General features: G+C 45.7%; 1 protein-coding gene across 1 annotated transcript in view; it reads right to left on the bottom strand.

The window, feature by feature from the left end:
• Nucleotides 1-15742, bottom strand: part of RPP30 (ribonuclease P/MRP subunit p30) — a 55244-nt gene that overhangs the window by 346 nt on the left and 39156 nt on the right. The window contains exon 10 of the mRNA XM_085872064.1: nt 9366-9445. Coding sequence (XP_085728190.1) covers nt 9366-9445 — 80 coding nt within the window. The remainder of the gene's footprint in view (nt 1-9365; nt 9446-15742) is intronic.

Genomic DNA, 15742 nt, shown 5'->3' with positions numbered 1-15742 from the left:
CTGTGAGGAGCCTTAAAATCGAAAAACCCACGCACGGTAATGAAAGCATCTGCAGGCGACTTGTCAAGCTGGAGTGCTTCTGTGAAGGTCCATTTGGCTGAGATGTGGACGTGTAGATAACCATACGATGAAACATTATACACAGGTACTTTAAACAATGTTTGGGACGCGGTGTTCAAGCTCCGCTATGTACGGTAATAATGTGCAGCATCGTTCAACATATCCAATAAACTGAGTCGAGTGTGTTTACCCACGACCGGTCAAAGTCAGAAGGTGACATGGAATACCAAGGCTTCGCCAATCAACCGAAACAGCGGAAACACAAACAAGAAGTTCCATTGAAGTGAAGAGGCTTACATTGAGGCCGACAGCAATTACAGTGACTAGACCTACTCGGAGGGTCATGTGGGAGAACTCGTCGATGCAGTGAGTGACCACAAGCATTCAGTAACTTGGGTGATGACAATAATAGAAAGATGTGAAGAAAGAGAAAACAATGGTGGATAATTGTTCGTCGTTTTATTCCTTTTCTGTCCATCACTGATACAGCCTTATATATCCCATACAGTACGACACAGGATTCGGTAATCATGAAAAAATTAGTTATGAGAGCGAAGTCGACGGCGCACCATCGCAAATCCCCACGCTTCCCACCTCAATCAAAGTTCAAAGATGGCACAAAGTTCCACCAAGAATGACCCAATATCAAATTTTGAGTAAAATTTTTTTCTCTATTTGACCTCTGTGACCCGAAGTCCCCAACAGCTGTGGCATAAACCAGGGGCCAAATCCAAAAAAACAAAAACAAAAAAAAAACCACTACATATTCAATGTGTCTCCCAATGTTGATTGCATACACAAAGTTTCATATGACCTTTTGACTCCACCCCAAGGGCCAAAAATGACTGCTTTGACACATTTTTGCCATGTGATCATCATCGGTACCAAGTTTGGTGAATTTTGGCCCAACGGTTTAGGAGGAGATAGCGTGAAGGAAGGACGGATGCAATTACAATGAATACCTCCCCCGGTCGGTTTTTTTCAAAAACCGTGGGGGATAATAAAGGTTTATCACTTTATAAGTAGAGATATATACAGGTGAGTTATTACAACACATTACTCCATGCACAACACGTAACCAAGTTCAGAGTTTTGAATAATTCATAACTTAATAACATACTAGCGGGTTATGCTTACACATTGAAAGCAATAACGAACCGTGCTTCTCGATTGTCTCGGGTCGCTCACCTGCATTTGCATTTTTCATATATATATATATATATACCGGGCGTAGTGGCGTACGCCTGTAATCCGGCTACTCGGAGGCTTGGGTTGGAGGATCGCTTGAGGACGGGAGCTCTGTGCTGGGCCGCGATATGAGAGGGTGTAGGGCAGCCCGGAATCATGGCGAAACCCAATCATTATCCCTGTGTCGTAAGAGGCGACCAGGGTTGCGTCAGGAAGGGCATCCGGCGTAAAACCTGTGCCAAATCAGTATGCGGATCATAACGGATGATCCGCTGTGGCGACCCCTAACGGGAGCAGCCGAAAGACGAACAACGAACAACATATATATATATATATATATATATATATATATATATATATATATATATATATATATATATATATATATATATACATATATATACACACACACATATATACACACACACATATACACACACACACACACACACACACACACACACACACACACACACACACACACACACACACACACACACACACACACACACACCTCTGGAAAAAAAATAAGAGACCACACCAAAAAAAAAATTAAATCAGCATCTCTACATGTATGGCAGCCATTTCATTCCAGTTTCTGTTGAATTCCACAACAGGCATGCCTCATTCTACTTCGTGAGGTACTGATTAGGTGATCACCTGAATCGAATCATATTTAACAAGGAAAAGTATAAAAACCACTGCTGTGGTCATCACTATCCTCTTGCAATAGGACCAGCTGGATGGCAAAAACAGTGCTAGTAGTACCTCAAAAATAATTGCAATCAAAAAAAATAACGATTGACCATGCCAAAAGAGTTGAAAAGAAAAGTTTTGAGTGAGGAAAAGAAGGGTTCAATTCTGGCTTTACTGGCAGAGGGATACAGTGAGCATCACGTTGCTTCCATCCTTAAAATTTCACAGATGGCGGTTCATAAGATCAAGGTCAAACAGCAGACAACAAAGCTACAGACTGGCAGAGGGCGAAAACGACTTTCAACTGACCGGGATGACCGCCAACTCATTCGAATGTCACTCAACAACCGCAGGATGACATCAAGTGACCTACAAAAAGAATGGCAAACGGCAGCTGGGGTGAAGTACACGGCGAGGACGGTTCGAAACAGGCTCCTAGGGGCATGGCTGAAGTCGAGCAAAGCTCAAAAAAGCCCTTCATCAATGAGAAGCAAAGAAGAGCCAGGCTGAGGTTTGCAAAAGACCATAAGGATTGGACAGTAGAGGACTGGAGTAAGGTCATCTTCTCTGATGAGTCCAATTTTCAGCTTTGCCCAACACCTGGTCATCTAATGGTAAGACGAAGACCTGGAGAGGCCTACAAGCCACAGTGTCTCACACCCACTGTGAAATTTGGTGGAGGATCGGTGATGATCTGGGGGTGCTTCAGAAAGGGTGGAATCGGGCAGATTTGTCTTTGTGAAGGACTCATGAATCAAGCCACGTACAAGGTTGTCCAGGAAGAACACTTGCTTCCTTCTGCTCTGACAATGTTCCCCAACTCTCAGGATTGGTTTTTTCCAGCAGGACAATGCTCCATGCCACACAGCCAGGTCAATCAAGGTGTGGATGGAGGACCATCAGATCAAGACCCTGTCATGGCCAGCCCAATCTCCAGACCTGAACCCCATTGAAATCCTCTGCAATGTGATCAAAAGGAAGATGGATGGTCACAAGCCATCAAACAAAGCCGAGCTGCTGGAATTTTTGCGCCAGGAGTGGCATAAAGTCACCCAACAGCAATGTGAAAGACCGGTGGAGAGCATGCCAAGACGCATGAAAGCTGTGATTGAAAATCAGGGTTATTCCACAAAAGATTGATTTCTGAACTCTTCCTCAGTTAAAACATTAGTATTGTGTTGTTTAAAAATGAATATGAACTTGTTTTGTTTGTATTATTTGAGGTCTGAAAACACTGAATCTTTGTTGTTATTTTGACCAGTTGTCATTTTCTGCAAATAAATGCTCTAAATGACAATATTTTTATTCGGAATTTTGGAGAAATGTTGTCAGTGGTTTATAGAATAAAACAAAAAAAATGTTCATTTAACTCAAACACATACCTATAAGTAGAAAAACCAGAAAAACTGATAATTTTGCAGTGGTCTCTTAGTTTTTTTCCACTCGCTCAGGGTGACGGAGCACGAACCACTCGCTCAGGGTGACGGAGCACGAACCACTCGCTCAAGGTGACGGAGCACGAACAACTTGCTTTGAATGACGTGGCGCTGCAAAAGCGTCCACACAGAGTGAACAGTTCACTCAGAACAACGTCGCGTGGTACCGCAGACCTGTCAACAACGGGCGCTTGGCAAGTGGCTTAAGCACTCATGCAAGCCCTCCAATTGAATGGTTGATAAGGAACGGTTGGTCAGGCTGTCGCTGCATACCATGAAGGATCTTTTTAACTTTAAAGCCCATCTTCACAGGCTTTAAAGTTAAAGGGATCCTTTATGAAATGAATTAATGAAACAAAATGACTTCATCCACAAAAGAGTTGCAGCTTCATGCACAACAATCCCAGAGACATCGCAAAGTTCAATCGCCCATGAAATAAACATTGCAGAAAATGCGCCATTTTGCTCGTCTGTGCATGTGTCACGTGGTGCATTGGTTCGAGGTCCTTGCAAACGTTATAACTTTTTTAACGTCTAATTTTTAAAATCAGATTTGCTTTGATTCCCTGTAGGGCACCTCGCGAAACCTCCAAAAATATAGACATAGATCTGGCAGATGCTTTGGATAGGCAGTCCTGCTGGGGGACAGTGCGCAAGATCTCGCAGTGAATGCATTAAATCATTCAGCTCAATGAAGCTGGTTAGTCACGTTCCTAAAAAATGTTGTTCACTCAAAATAATTCTCCAAACAGGAGAAAAAGATGTTTCATGCTAATTAAATTACACATTTTCTTGTGTATGTATAAATTGGGAACATCGCCTTGCTTGCTTAAAGTAAGTGTGGTGTATTGGCGGGGAGCGTTGTGGGGGCGTGGAGGAGTGGTGTTGGTAGTCACGTGTCTGCGGGGCATATAGCTGTTCGCGTCCGTTAGAGGCTCGGAGTAGTGTACATCCGGACACGCAATAAACAGAGTTACGGCAACCCTCACGACTCTACGTACCTCACTGCTCTCCGGACATTACATTGGCGACGAGGCTGTTTCGGATCGGCGCGTGCAGGGTGCCTGGTTTTCCTCGGTGTTGACTTTGAGTCTTTGGCCGGAGCAATTGTATTGTAGGGCGCACGGAGCGCCGGGAAAATCAGCGCAGTTTGTGCGGTTCGAGTTCGACCACCTGGCGAAGAGCCCAGGGGAGCACATCGCGAGTTTCGCCGCACGGGTGAGGCATCTCGCGGCGCCTGCAAATTCACTTCGAGTGAACGGCAGAACGGCTCGGAGATCATTTTATTTCTGATTTGCAAGCCTCGGGAATGGTTTCTGCAATGCCACGGCTAGAGGACGAGGACATTCCATTCAACTCAGATGTGGCGTCGGCCGTCGCACAAACTCTGAGAGATGTCCGGAGCCTCGATGGCCAGAGCGCGGCAGGTGATCCAGAGGTCCACGCAGTGTACCAAGCGCCCACGGCCGCACGCACAGTCTTCGGTGCAGGTCGTGACCGGAAGTTGCGACGCGGTCAGTCGGACGGCGTGTCTGAACACTCAGGGACATCTACGGTGTGTGTGCCGAGTGTCTTTGGCCATCATAACAGTCATGGATGGTGGTGTGCGAAGCGACCCCAACATCCCGGGTTGAGACATACTGCCGGTATGGTGTTTTGTGCATGGCGTACACTTTTACGCCCCGGGTCGAGCCCTGCAGCCTGGACATAGCGATCCCGGCAGCCCGGAGCAGGAGATGCGGCCGATGTTGAGCCTGTTTTCAATTGGTCCGAAGGTGACAAGACCAATGACAGTGGAGGTCGAAGTGATCGGGGCACCGATCGTGGTTCGAGTTGAGACCGGAGCGACGGTGTCGATCATAAGCGAGCGCACCGCTCGTGCACTCCCCGGTCTACATCTTTTCAGGTCTACCCTCGCATTGCACACGTATACCGGTGAAGCGCTACCAGCGGTTGGCAGGGCACATGTCTTGGTCACCCATCAAGGTCAGCGGGTCGCGCTCTCGCGGTTCGTGGTGTGAGGGGAGGGGCTCGCCCTTTTGGGTCGGAGCGGGTTGGCCCGCATTCAACTAGACTGGATGGTGCCAGCCAGTGACCTTGGACGTCCCGTGCCGAGCCGATTAGTGTCGGGAGGAGGAGGAGGTTCCTGTTTCGGAGTTCGTACCTCCAGGTGCACCTGTGTCTCCTTCGGGGCCCGTACCTCCGTTTGGGCCCGGGCCTCCCTCGAGACCCGAGGGCGAGGTTCCGGTGGCAGGAGCCACGACGATGCAACATGGGTTTCCGTTCATTGCTTCCTGCAACTACGATATACGGTTCTGGGGCAACGGGGGCCATATGCCAGCTGCGACGGCCTCTCGCGCTTGCGCTGCGCTCATGATACAGTGCACACCCGTGTCGTTCAGGCGATTTCAGCGGGGGATTGGAGCGAACCGGTCGCATTCGAGAAGTTCGCGGAACGCGACCCAAGGCCGCCCTCCCCGCTGCTCCACGCCAGCGACGGCGCCCTCATGTCTGGCGGACTCAGCGTGTTTACCTGTTTCTGTCCGTGGGGGGACGAGCAAGCTTGTCGGCCAGGGGCGCAGGAGATTCGTCTAATCATGTCACCTCGACCTCGCCGGAAGGCGTGTAAGCATGGGCCACCCGGGGGCGCTTCTGCTGCATAGTGATACTGTGCTCCCAAACTTTCCTCTTTATATCTTTAACATGGCCATGGTTATTGTGGTCTGCAGACATCATGGGCTTTGTCGTGCAACTCTGTACTCGAGCACCAGTCCACTGCATTTGGGATTCAACTCACTCGCACCAACACGATATATGTTGTGATGGGGATAGAGGGCTGAATTATGGGCCAGATTATAACGACGGCATTATCATGACAGGTTGTGCAGATGAAGCACGTTTTCTTTTGTGCCGTCTCGTCTGGGTGATTCACAGCCCGACCATCACCCCAGGGTTGGATCGAGCGACGTGGTACTTGGGCGATTTTACGTGGTTGATGTCGTTTTGTTCCTCTTTAGTTTTTATGTCGTAGTATTCTTTGCCAATTATGCTTCTCATTATAATTGTCATTTTCTAATCATACTTTAAGGAAGGAGGAGTGTGGTGTATTGGCTGGGAGCGTTGTGGGAGCATGGAGGAGTGGTGTTGGTAGTCACGTGTCTGCGGGGCATATAGCTGTTCGCGTCTGCTAGAGGCTCGGAGTAGTGTACATCCGGACACGCAATAAACAGAGTTACGGCAACCCTCACGACTCTACGTGCCTCACTGCTCTCCGGACATTACAGTAAGTAGGTATATCGGCTTCGTTATAAGACTCGTTATTTCTTTAAATTATCAGATTTCACAACAGATTTCGACACTTATTTAGTCCGGACGATATCCAATCCTCAAAACCGAAATATTATATTTCGATGATATACTTTAATTAGTCAGTGAGAGAAGATCGTAGAAAATCGTTTCATATAATGCCTGAAATTGCTCCAAGCTCCTGATTTGAAAACTTGTAGAACTTACAAAAGCGATGTATACAACGATTCATAGATATGATTAACAGGCATTTGATACAAGTGAGGAAAGTGAAGAAAAAAAAGTTTATCGTAAATAAATTGTTGTGGCCTGTTCCAAGTTAAGGCATGGTTGAGCAGGCCAAAAAACATGGCAGCTTCAGACCCCAGCGAGGTTACCCAGGAAACGCCTTAAGACCCCAGAGAGCGAGGTGGCCGAGGATCGCCTGATGAAGGATATAATTAAATAATGCCGTAAATCATCTTCAAAAGGGGTGTTTTAATTAATTGGAGTTTCCTTCGTAAGCATGCATTGTTTCAGGCTGCTAGGTTTTATAGTTTTGGAGTTATGGAGGAGATACACACCACTGACACACAAATTGCCTTTTATTAGTATAGATCTTCTATGGAGTTCATAGAACACATTACCCCACACAGTGTTCAAGTATATCATTCATTTGCCATGAGATAACGATTCTAAAGGTCGTATATGAAAATTAATTCCGGAAGTTTACCGCCGTTGACCACGGGATTGAATCCCGACACAGCTACCAACTGTAATCCCAGCTGAGTGTGCTCTGGCTTTCAAAAGGAATTAGCCACTGTGGCTAATCCAGGTTTAGAATGATTAGCCACAGGAGAAAGGAAATAGCCACATATTTTATTCAAAAGATTTTTTTTTAGCAATATGAAATAATACGTTAATTTTAAGGCGGATGTGTGAGTTTGATGGGTGAGGTTGGTTGGATGAGTGAGTTGGATTGATCAGATTGGTTGGATGAGTGAGCTTGACGTGTGAGATTGGTTGAATGAACGACCATCAGGGGAGGTGGTGATGGTGTGTGTGTGTGTGTGTGTGTGTGTGTGTTTGTGTGTGTGTGTGTGTGTGTGTGTGTGTGTGTGTGTGTGTGTGTGTGTGTGTGTGTGTGTGTGTGTGTGGGGAGGGGGGGTGGTATGGTCGTTGTGCCTTTATTAGGTGGTAATGGGGGATGGGGGTGGTTGTGGACCAGGATTGGACCAACCTCATGCCAGTCAATTCTCACTCATCCAACCAATCTCATCCAACAACTTCACTCATTCCAACCAATCTCACACATCAAACTCACACTTCCAACCAATCTCACCCAACAACTTCACTCATTCCAACCAATCTCACACATCAAACTCACACTTCCAACCAATCTCACTCATCCAACCAACCAAAGTCACCCATCAAACTCACTTATCCAAACAAACTCGTCCTAATACAGGTACTACTCCTGATTGTGTCAAAACTCACCTGGCAACCACTGACCCAATGAAGCATGTAGCGCCGAGTAATTCCGGAAAAAAAATATGTTGTTTCAAATAAATTAAAATAAAATTTTGAGACGAGATTCATGGGAATCATGCGTAATTTCGGTCAATTTTTTTTTTTACTAGAAACTAGTTTAAAACTACTAAAGTTAGTTTATATATATAAGCTTGTACAAAATTATGCGTGATTCCCGTAATGAAAACATACAAAATGGCAGCCGTCTCAACGAAGGTTGAATTCTGTGCTAAAATCACCCAAAATTCGTCTAAAACTGGTAAAAAAAAAAAAAACACTAAAACATGGATTAGCCACAGTGGCTAATGGGTGGTTTAAAATAATAGCCACAGGTAAGGGGGATTCGCCCTGTGGCGACGTGGCGGGCGGCAGCGCACACCCAGCCCAGTGTTTCAGTCAGGGCGATTCATCCCCATGTGCGCCGTCCCTCGGATGGGTGTTAAACTGGTATCCCTTCTGTCAGCATTTGTTGGTGGATGTTAAAGATCTCAGGTGTCCTGCACTAAGAGTTGGTGACCTATCACCAGCATCCTGAACAAATAAAAAAATCTCTCCTCTTACCAGCAGAGGGCATTGCATCAGCGGCACAGCCACTCCCTCAGCTAATGATGCTACCCCGCAGCCTTGTGCTGCATACGAAGAAGATCTTCATTGTTGAAAGCCAAGAATAATTAATGACTGCGATGTTGAAGAGATAACTGTCCAAGCTAAATCGATAACAACATGTTTCGACGTCAAATACAAACAAACCTATGAAGCCTTCTTGAGGTTCCGTCACCTGCCCGGACACTATTTGTCAAATATTCCTCACCGAGCTGTTAGCCTCACCTGGACAAGCAATATGCAGGCCTCGTCGGCCATGCTCCAGGCCTTAGTTCAAATCCTCAGCTTCAATTAGCTTGGTCATTAGAAAGTAACTATTATAATGGGTTGAGACTACCTCAATAGACCTGATTGACTATTTCAGTGAAACCCATTTCTCACCAAGACATTGCTGTGACCAACAGGTACGTAACCAAAACAAAAGGCACACACAAGCAATTGCGAATGAAAACTTGGGGCAACTGCATCACATTTAAAATGCAATAAAGAAATGGGTAATCAAATTACAAAGACAACTTCTGAAATGGTATGATTAAACATTTGGAAGAGCAAAATCAGGCGACGTACCGGCGTGCAGACAGACAGCGCGGCAGTTGTCCGCCACCGTTGCTTTGCCTTCCACCTCAGAGAGACCGAATAAGAGTGCGCTGAAGTCATCAGTGTCAAGGCAACACAACGAGTGCAAAACACACACACTCACAAATGCTAAAACACTTGGACAAATGAAAATGCATTTCACGGAATTGAAAGTTTTCATTTCTGAATTGCACAAACTGCAGATTTACAGTAAAGGTCCAACCACTGAAGGATAAATATTTATTCAAAAGACCAAACTGTATTCCATCGTACTAATCGACACAAGCAATGAAGTGTGTGTGTGTGTGTGTGTGTGTGTGTGTGTGTGTGTGTGTGTGTGTGTGTGTGTGTGTGTGTGTGTGTGTGTGTGTGTGTGTGTGTGTGTGTGTGTCTTCAGAAAGTATTCACACCCCTTGACTTTTTCACATTTTGTTGTGTTGCAGCCTGAATTTAAAATAGATTAAATTGAGATTTTTTTTTTGTCACCGATCTGCACAAAATTCCCCATCGTAATGACAAAGTGAAAAAGTGTTTTAAGAAAAAAATTTCAAATTAATTTAAAATGAAAAGGTGAAATGTCTTGCGTAAATAAGTATTCAACCCCTTTGCTATGACACTCCAAATTGAGCTCAGGTGGATGCAATTTCCTTTGATCATCCTTGAGATATCTTAACAACTTCATTGGAGTCCACCTGTGTACAATTCAATTGAATGGACGTGATTTATAAAGAAACACACCTTGCTAAACAAGGTCCCACAGTTGACAGTGCATGTCAGAGCAGAAACTCGAACATGAAGTCCAAGGAACTCTCCGTAAAACTCCGAGATAGAATTGTGAGGAGGCATAGATCTGAAGAAGGGAATAAACATTTTATGGAGTGCTGAAAGTTCCGAAGTTCACAGTGAGCTCCCTCATTAGGAAATGGAAACAATATGGAACTCCCCACACTATTCCTCGAGCTGGCCGTCCAACCAAACTGAGCAACTGGACAAGGACTTTGGTCAAGGAGGTGACCAAGAACCCAATGACCACTCTGACAGAACTACAAAGTTCCTTGGCTGAGATGGGAGAACCTGCCAGAAGTTCAACAATCTCTGCAACACTTCTCAAATCGAGGCTTTATGTGAGAGTGGCCAGATGAAAGCCACTTCTGAGAAAAAGGCACATGTCAGCACACCTGGAGTTTGCAAAAAGGCACGTGAAAGACTTTGAGAGAATGAGGCAAAAGATTATGTGGTCTGATGAGGCGAAACTTGAACTCTTTGTTCTGAATGCAAAGTGCTACGTCTGGCAGAAACCGAGCACAGTTCATTATCCATGTAACACCACCCGTACCATGAAGCATGGTGGTGGCAGCATCATGCTCCAGGGATGTGTTTCAGCAGCAGGAACGAGGAGACTTGTAAGGATAGAGGGAATAATGAATGGAGCCACATGCAGGCAAATCCGAGAGGAGAACCTATTTCAGAGTGAAAAAGACCTTAAGGCCCAGTCACACCTTGACGTTTTAGCCAACGTATGCCGATTTTTAAATTTTTTTTCTAAAACGCTGGCACACGTTGAATACGTTATGGGTAAGTTTTGATAACATTGAGAGCACGCTGAAAAACACTGCCATACGTCGTTGTATGTTGGCTTTAAACGTTGTCCTCAAATTTTTTCATGCTTGAAATTTCACGACGTATGCCGGCGTATGACTCACACGTTCCGCTATGCTGGCCACAAGTTGTATGCACGGTCTGCGATCGTTGACAGACGTCAACACCTGCTACTTGTAAGTTAATCATAAGTTGAGACACGCCGAGGTAATGTTTAGCGTACCCGAAACTTATTTCTAACCTATGATTAACGTGTTGTTGGCACGTTACGCGATCGTTGCCACACGTCGACAGACGTTACTTTTAAGTTACTCATAGGCTGAAAGACGTCGGTATAATGGATCGTCCTTGCGTCAGCGTCCACGGCAACGGCCAGGACACTTATTTGCAGCATTCTTCAAACCTTTCTTCGGCATGACGAGGATGTTCACACTTCGATGTCTAGCTTGGCTATGATTCCAATTGTGCATCGGCAGCGTCTATTTAAAATAGTCGAGTTTGAGCGTTTTAACACGTTCAGAAGAAACGCTTCAAATTTCCAAACCCCAGCGTCAAAAAACAAAGGCGAGTGACAGCAATTTAAATCGTTCATTGTAAACAATGAAACTAGCTGAGTGGTACCGTTTAAAAGTCGTTGAGTGTAAAAAATCCAATTGTTGAGCGCAAGCGTCTACTTTCAATAGTGGAGATGCAGCCATTTAAATCGTTGAGTTTATCACTTAAATCGTTAAATCGTTAAACGCAAGGACGATCCATCATAACCCACACCCTCCCCCTCACACTCACCTACTACTGCCAACATGAACAAACTACTACTAATACTAATACTAATACTAATACTGATACTGATACTGATACTGCTGACATGGACATCGACTCGAAAACACTGTTGGGTTCCCCTTTCATGAGCAGCATTTTTATATACCAATTCCCAAAACCGCTGGGAACACGTCTTTATATGGCAGTTGTAAGCTAGAAACACGTTCATTTTTTTTTTTTGTCGACCGGAAGACGTCATTGGAATACGTCTACATACGTCGATGTGTGTTGGGACTACGTAAAGAATTGGTTCAAAGCACGTCAAACATAAGTTAGAAATAAGTTTCGCGTAAAAAAGACATTACCGCGACGTGTTTCGACTTATGAGTAGCTTATAAGTAGCGTTTGTGGACGTGTGTAAGCATCCACATATCGTGTGTAAAACTTATCCCCATCGCATGCGGAACGTGTGTCATACGCCGAGTACGTCGTAAAATTTTGAACATGTTTAAAATTTCTTGACGTACTCTACTTACTACGACGTATGATAGCGTACTCACGTATACCAAACTTACTCATACCGTATTTGACGTTCCCCAACGTTTTAGACACATTTTTCTTAGGTCGGCATACGCTGGCAAGATCGCCAAGGTGTGACCGCGATGTTGACACTTCCATTTCTACAGCAGTTATGATTCGAATCGTTGTGCGTCAGCCTTTTAATAGGCTACGTCACGACATCGTCGGCGATGCGTGCAACGCGCTATGCCTAAGTTAGACTATCGTTGGGCATCGGTTGTGTAGTCCGACAACAGGTTCAGCATTCGTTGGTATAAGTTATCTATAACACAACGAAACGTTCTGTGTCTGTTACCAATGCGTTATACATAAGACCAAGTCGCTATGAATACGTCCGAATCTTTAAAAAAAAAACATCAAAAGTTCAACGTAAGCCAGCGTTTTAGATACATTTTAATACGTTGCCATCGCTGGCTAAAACGTCAAGGTGTGACCGGGCCTTTAGACTGTGGCGAATATTTTCATGCCAATAGGACAATGACCTCAAGCATATGTAGGCCAGACAATCAGGTCTACCCCAGTCCTACCATGAGGGAATGGGCAGGGAACCCCTCCATTCTCTCTCTCAACACACTGGAACCCAGTTCAGAACTGGCCCACACTACTGCATGGGTCTCCAGGCTGTGCAGACGCTCCAGAATCCGAAAGACCGGCACTTGGAGATCTACCCCTCATGCCGACTTCCAACGGATCCGGAGATGCCGAAAAGACGAAGATGCCGGAGACGCCGTCCAGTCTTTGGTGGCAGTTCCAGCATTCAGCAAATTTGAAGATCCCAATGTAAAAATGTAGTTATGTGATATTGCAAAACTTCCCATGGAACCCTCGACTTTATGGAGGTTCTACAAAGAAATTATTAAAGGCAAGGCTCGCTTCCTTTTGATCTCGCTCAAAGGCAAGACTTGGGTCCTTTTGGGCGAGCTATTTTTGGGCTTTTGGGACACCCCAATGGCCGCACTGATGATACCGCACGTGAAAAGGCTAAGTGCCTAAACTCGGTGTTTGCATCGAAATATTGTGTCCGAAACCAATCGCATTCTGTACCCACCTTACCCAGTCGCACACAGCTGTTCCTGGACTCTGTGTCGTTTTCTCCTGACAAGGTGGAGAGCTTGCTGTCAAACCTCGACTCAGATTCTGCAACCGGTCCAGACGTGATCAGCCCACATGTCCTAAAAGCTTGCTCTGATGCTCTTGCTCACCCTCTTTTTGTTCCATTCACCCTCTCATTTGCTCAAGGTCATCTGCCATCTCCTTAGAAATCAGCAAACATTACTGCCCTGTATAAAAAAGGTGCAAAAACAGATCCCTGCAACGACAGACCAATGAGCCTTCTCCCAATAATCAGCAAGGTTATGGAATCCATCATCGCTTCAGATATTAAATCCTTCCTCTTCTCCAATGGCTTGATTTCCGATCATAATATGCCGCTTCTGCTCTCCCAACAATGGATGGAGGTACTCAATGCCAGACGTGAAATCAGAGCCATATCCCGAGACATATCGCGTGCTTTTGACATTGTCTGGCACCCTGCCCTGCTCACCAAGCTCTCTTCCTATGGTATCCAAGGCTATCTCCACTCATGTCTCACTGACTTCTTCTCCTGTCGCAACCAACGTGTGGCCCTAAATTGAGTTTTTATCATCCCCTCTTCCTGTCCAGGCTGGAGTTCCTCAAGGTAGTGTTTCTGGGCCCTGTTCTTTTTCTGGTTTTCATCAATGATCTCTCCGACTCTCTGGAAAATCCTCTTTATCTCTTTGCTGATAACTCCACCCTCTGCCGCACCATCTGTCATCCCTCAGACTGGCAGGCTGCAGCTTATTCGCTCACTGCAGATCAGGGTAAAATCACAAACTGGTCCAACACGTGGAACATGTTTTCAATCCGGACAAACCTCACTCTCACTATGTCTCTCCGAAAGGACCATTTGGAACCCCCCCACCCCCCATCCACTTTCTCAATAATCCTCTGGAAGAAGTCCTTTCCTTCAAGCTTCTGGGTCTCACTATCTGCCATGATCTTTCCTGGGAAAGCCACATTTCAAACCTGGCCTCCAAAGCCAGTCACCGACTAGGAATCCTCCATTGTGCAAAGTCCTTCCTTGGCACACCTGAGCTCCTGGCCACATACAAAGCTTTCGTATGCAGCCTGATGTAGTACTGCCTGCCCCTCTGGGCTGGTGCTCCTGCCTCTCACCTTTCTCGGTTTCACGCAGTGGAAACCAAGGCATTTAGGATCACTGGCATCTCCCATGATAAGGCTAGGTCTTCGGGCCTCTCACCCTCTCACCGCAGGCAGGTCGGTGGTTTTTCTGTCTTTTACCATGTCCTCTCTGGTCTCGTCCCCCTCCCCCCTGCTCTGTCGGCGATTTGTCCCCACCATATCACCATGTCCCCACCAAAACAGCTGTTCACCACCACCTCTTATTGTCCTCCAACCAAAATCCTCAATCTTTTCTATCCCCATTAATCCACCCCCAAACCCACCTCCTTCAAATTCCCTGCTTTCCTTCCTGAAAATCCCTGTGGTGTCCATCTTGTATTCCCCATGTTCTTCATCCCATCCCTCTCCCTTCCACAGATCTTCTAATGTCTCTGTTCCCCACTGTTTTATCCTTCCCACGCCCCTCTTGTCTTATGCCACCCTTGCTGTGCGTTGTGTATTAGCTCTTATGCGAGCCTTAACAACATATACAAACAAACAAACAAACAAAAAACCCCCATGAAGGGGGCATCTATTTACGACATATCACATTAGAGTTGCCCTGTTTGTGCTCCCATCAAAACTTCTGGCTCAAAGAGAACCTGGCTTATTCATCATGCACAATGTGTTTGGCCATTGTCCACCCATGTCAATGGACTTCGTATAAAAGGTACACCGATGTCTCCTCAAGATTTTGTCCTCCATGCCATTGATGTACAAGCTCCACTCCGAACCATAAAATAATGTTACAAAAGTAAAAATTGAGGAAGTTTTTGCCAATCACCACTCCCACACCCCATACCCTTTTCTCTTCTGCGCTCCCTCGATCTCTTATGCAGATGGGCAGGGCTCTTAACACTCATGTCCCAATCACGTTTCTTCTAAAATTCACTCTCAGCACTCTTGGTCCATGTCCAGTACTGACAAAATAGCATCACTGTTCAATCAGCAGGATGAAAGAAAACAACAAATTTGGATCTGGAGTGTATTTTCTTTCTCTTTCTGGCACGGTACGTCCTCTCCGAGCATGCTGTGTGCAGTTATATCAACACATCCCTCAACACCACCCTCTCCCACAAAAAATGTATTTTGAGTGTTGTCACTGCAAGTCATAAAATTCAAACCCCAACTATAAAGCCGAAAGCTGAAACTGCGATGGATGCTCCTCGATCCCCCAAGGTTCAAAAACTTTTGGGGATGGAGGAACGTCCATCGCAGTTTGTTTTTTT

The sequence above is a fragment of the Eptatretus burgeri genome, chromosome 1, assembly GCF_056783735.1.
Source record: "Eptatretus burgeri isolate ZD-2024b chromosome 1, Ebu_testis_v1, whole genome shotgun sequence".
Classification (NCBI taxonomy): Eukaryota; Metazoa; Chordata; class Myxini; order Myxiniformes; family Myxinidae; genus Eptatretus; species Eptatretus burgeri.
Note: the sequence above shows the minus strand (reverse complement) of the source record. Positions and strands in the feature narration are given on the sequence as shown.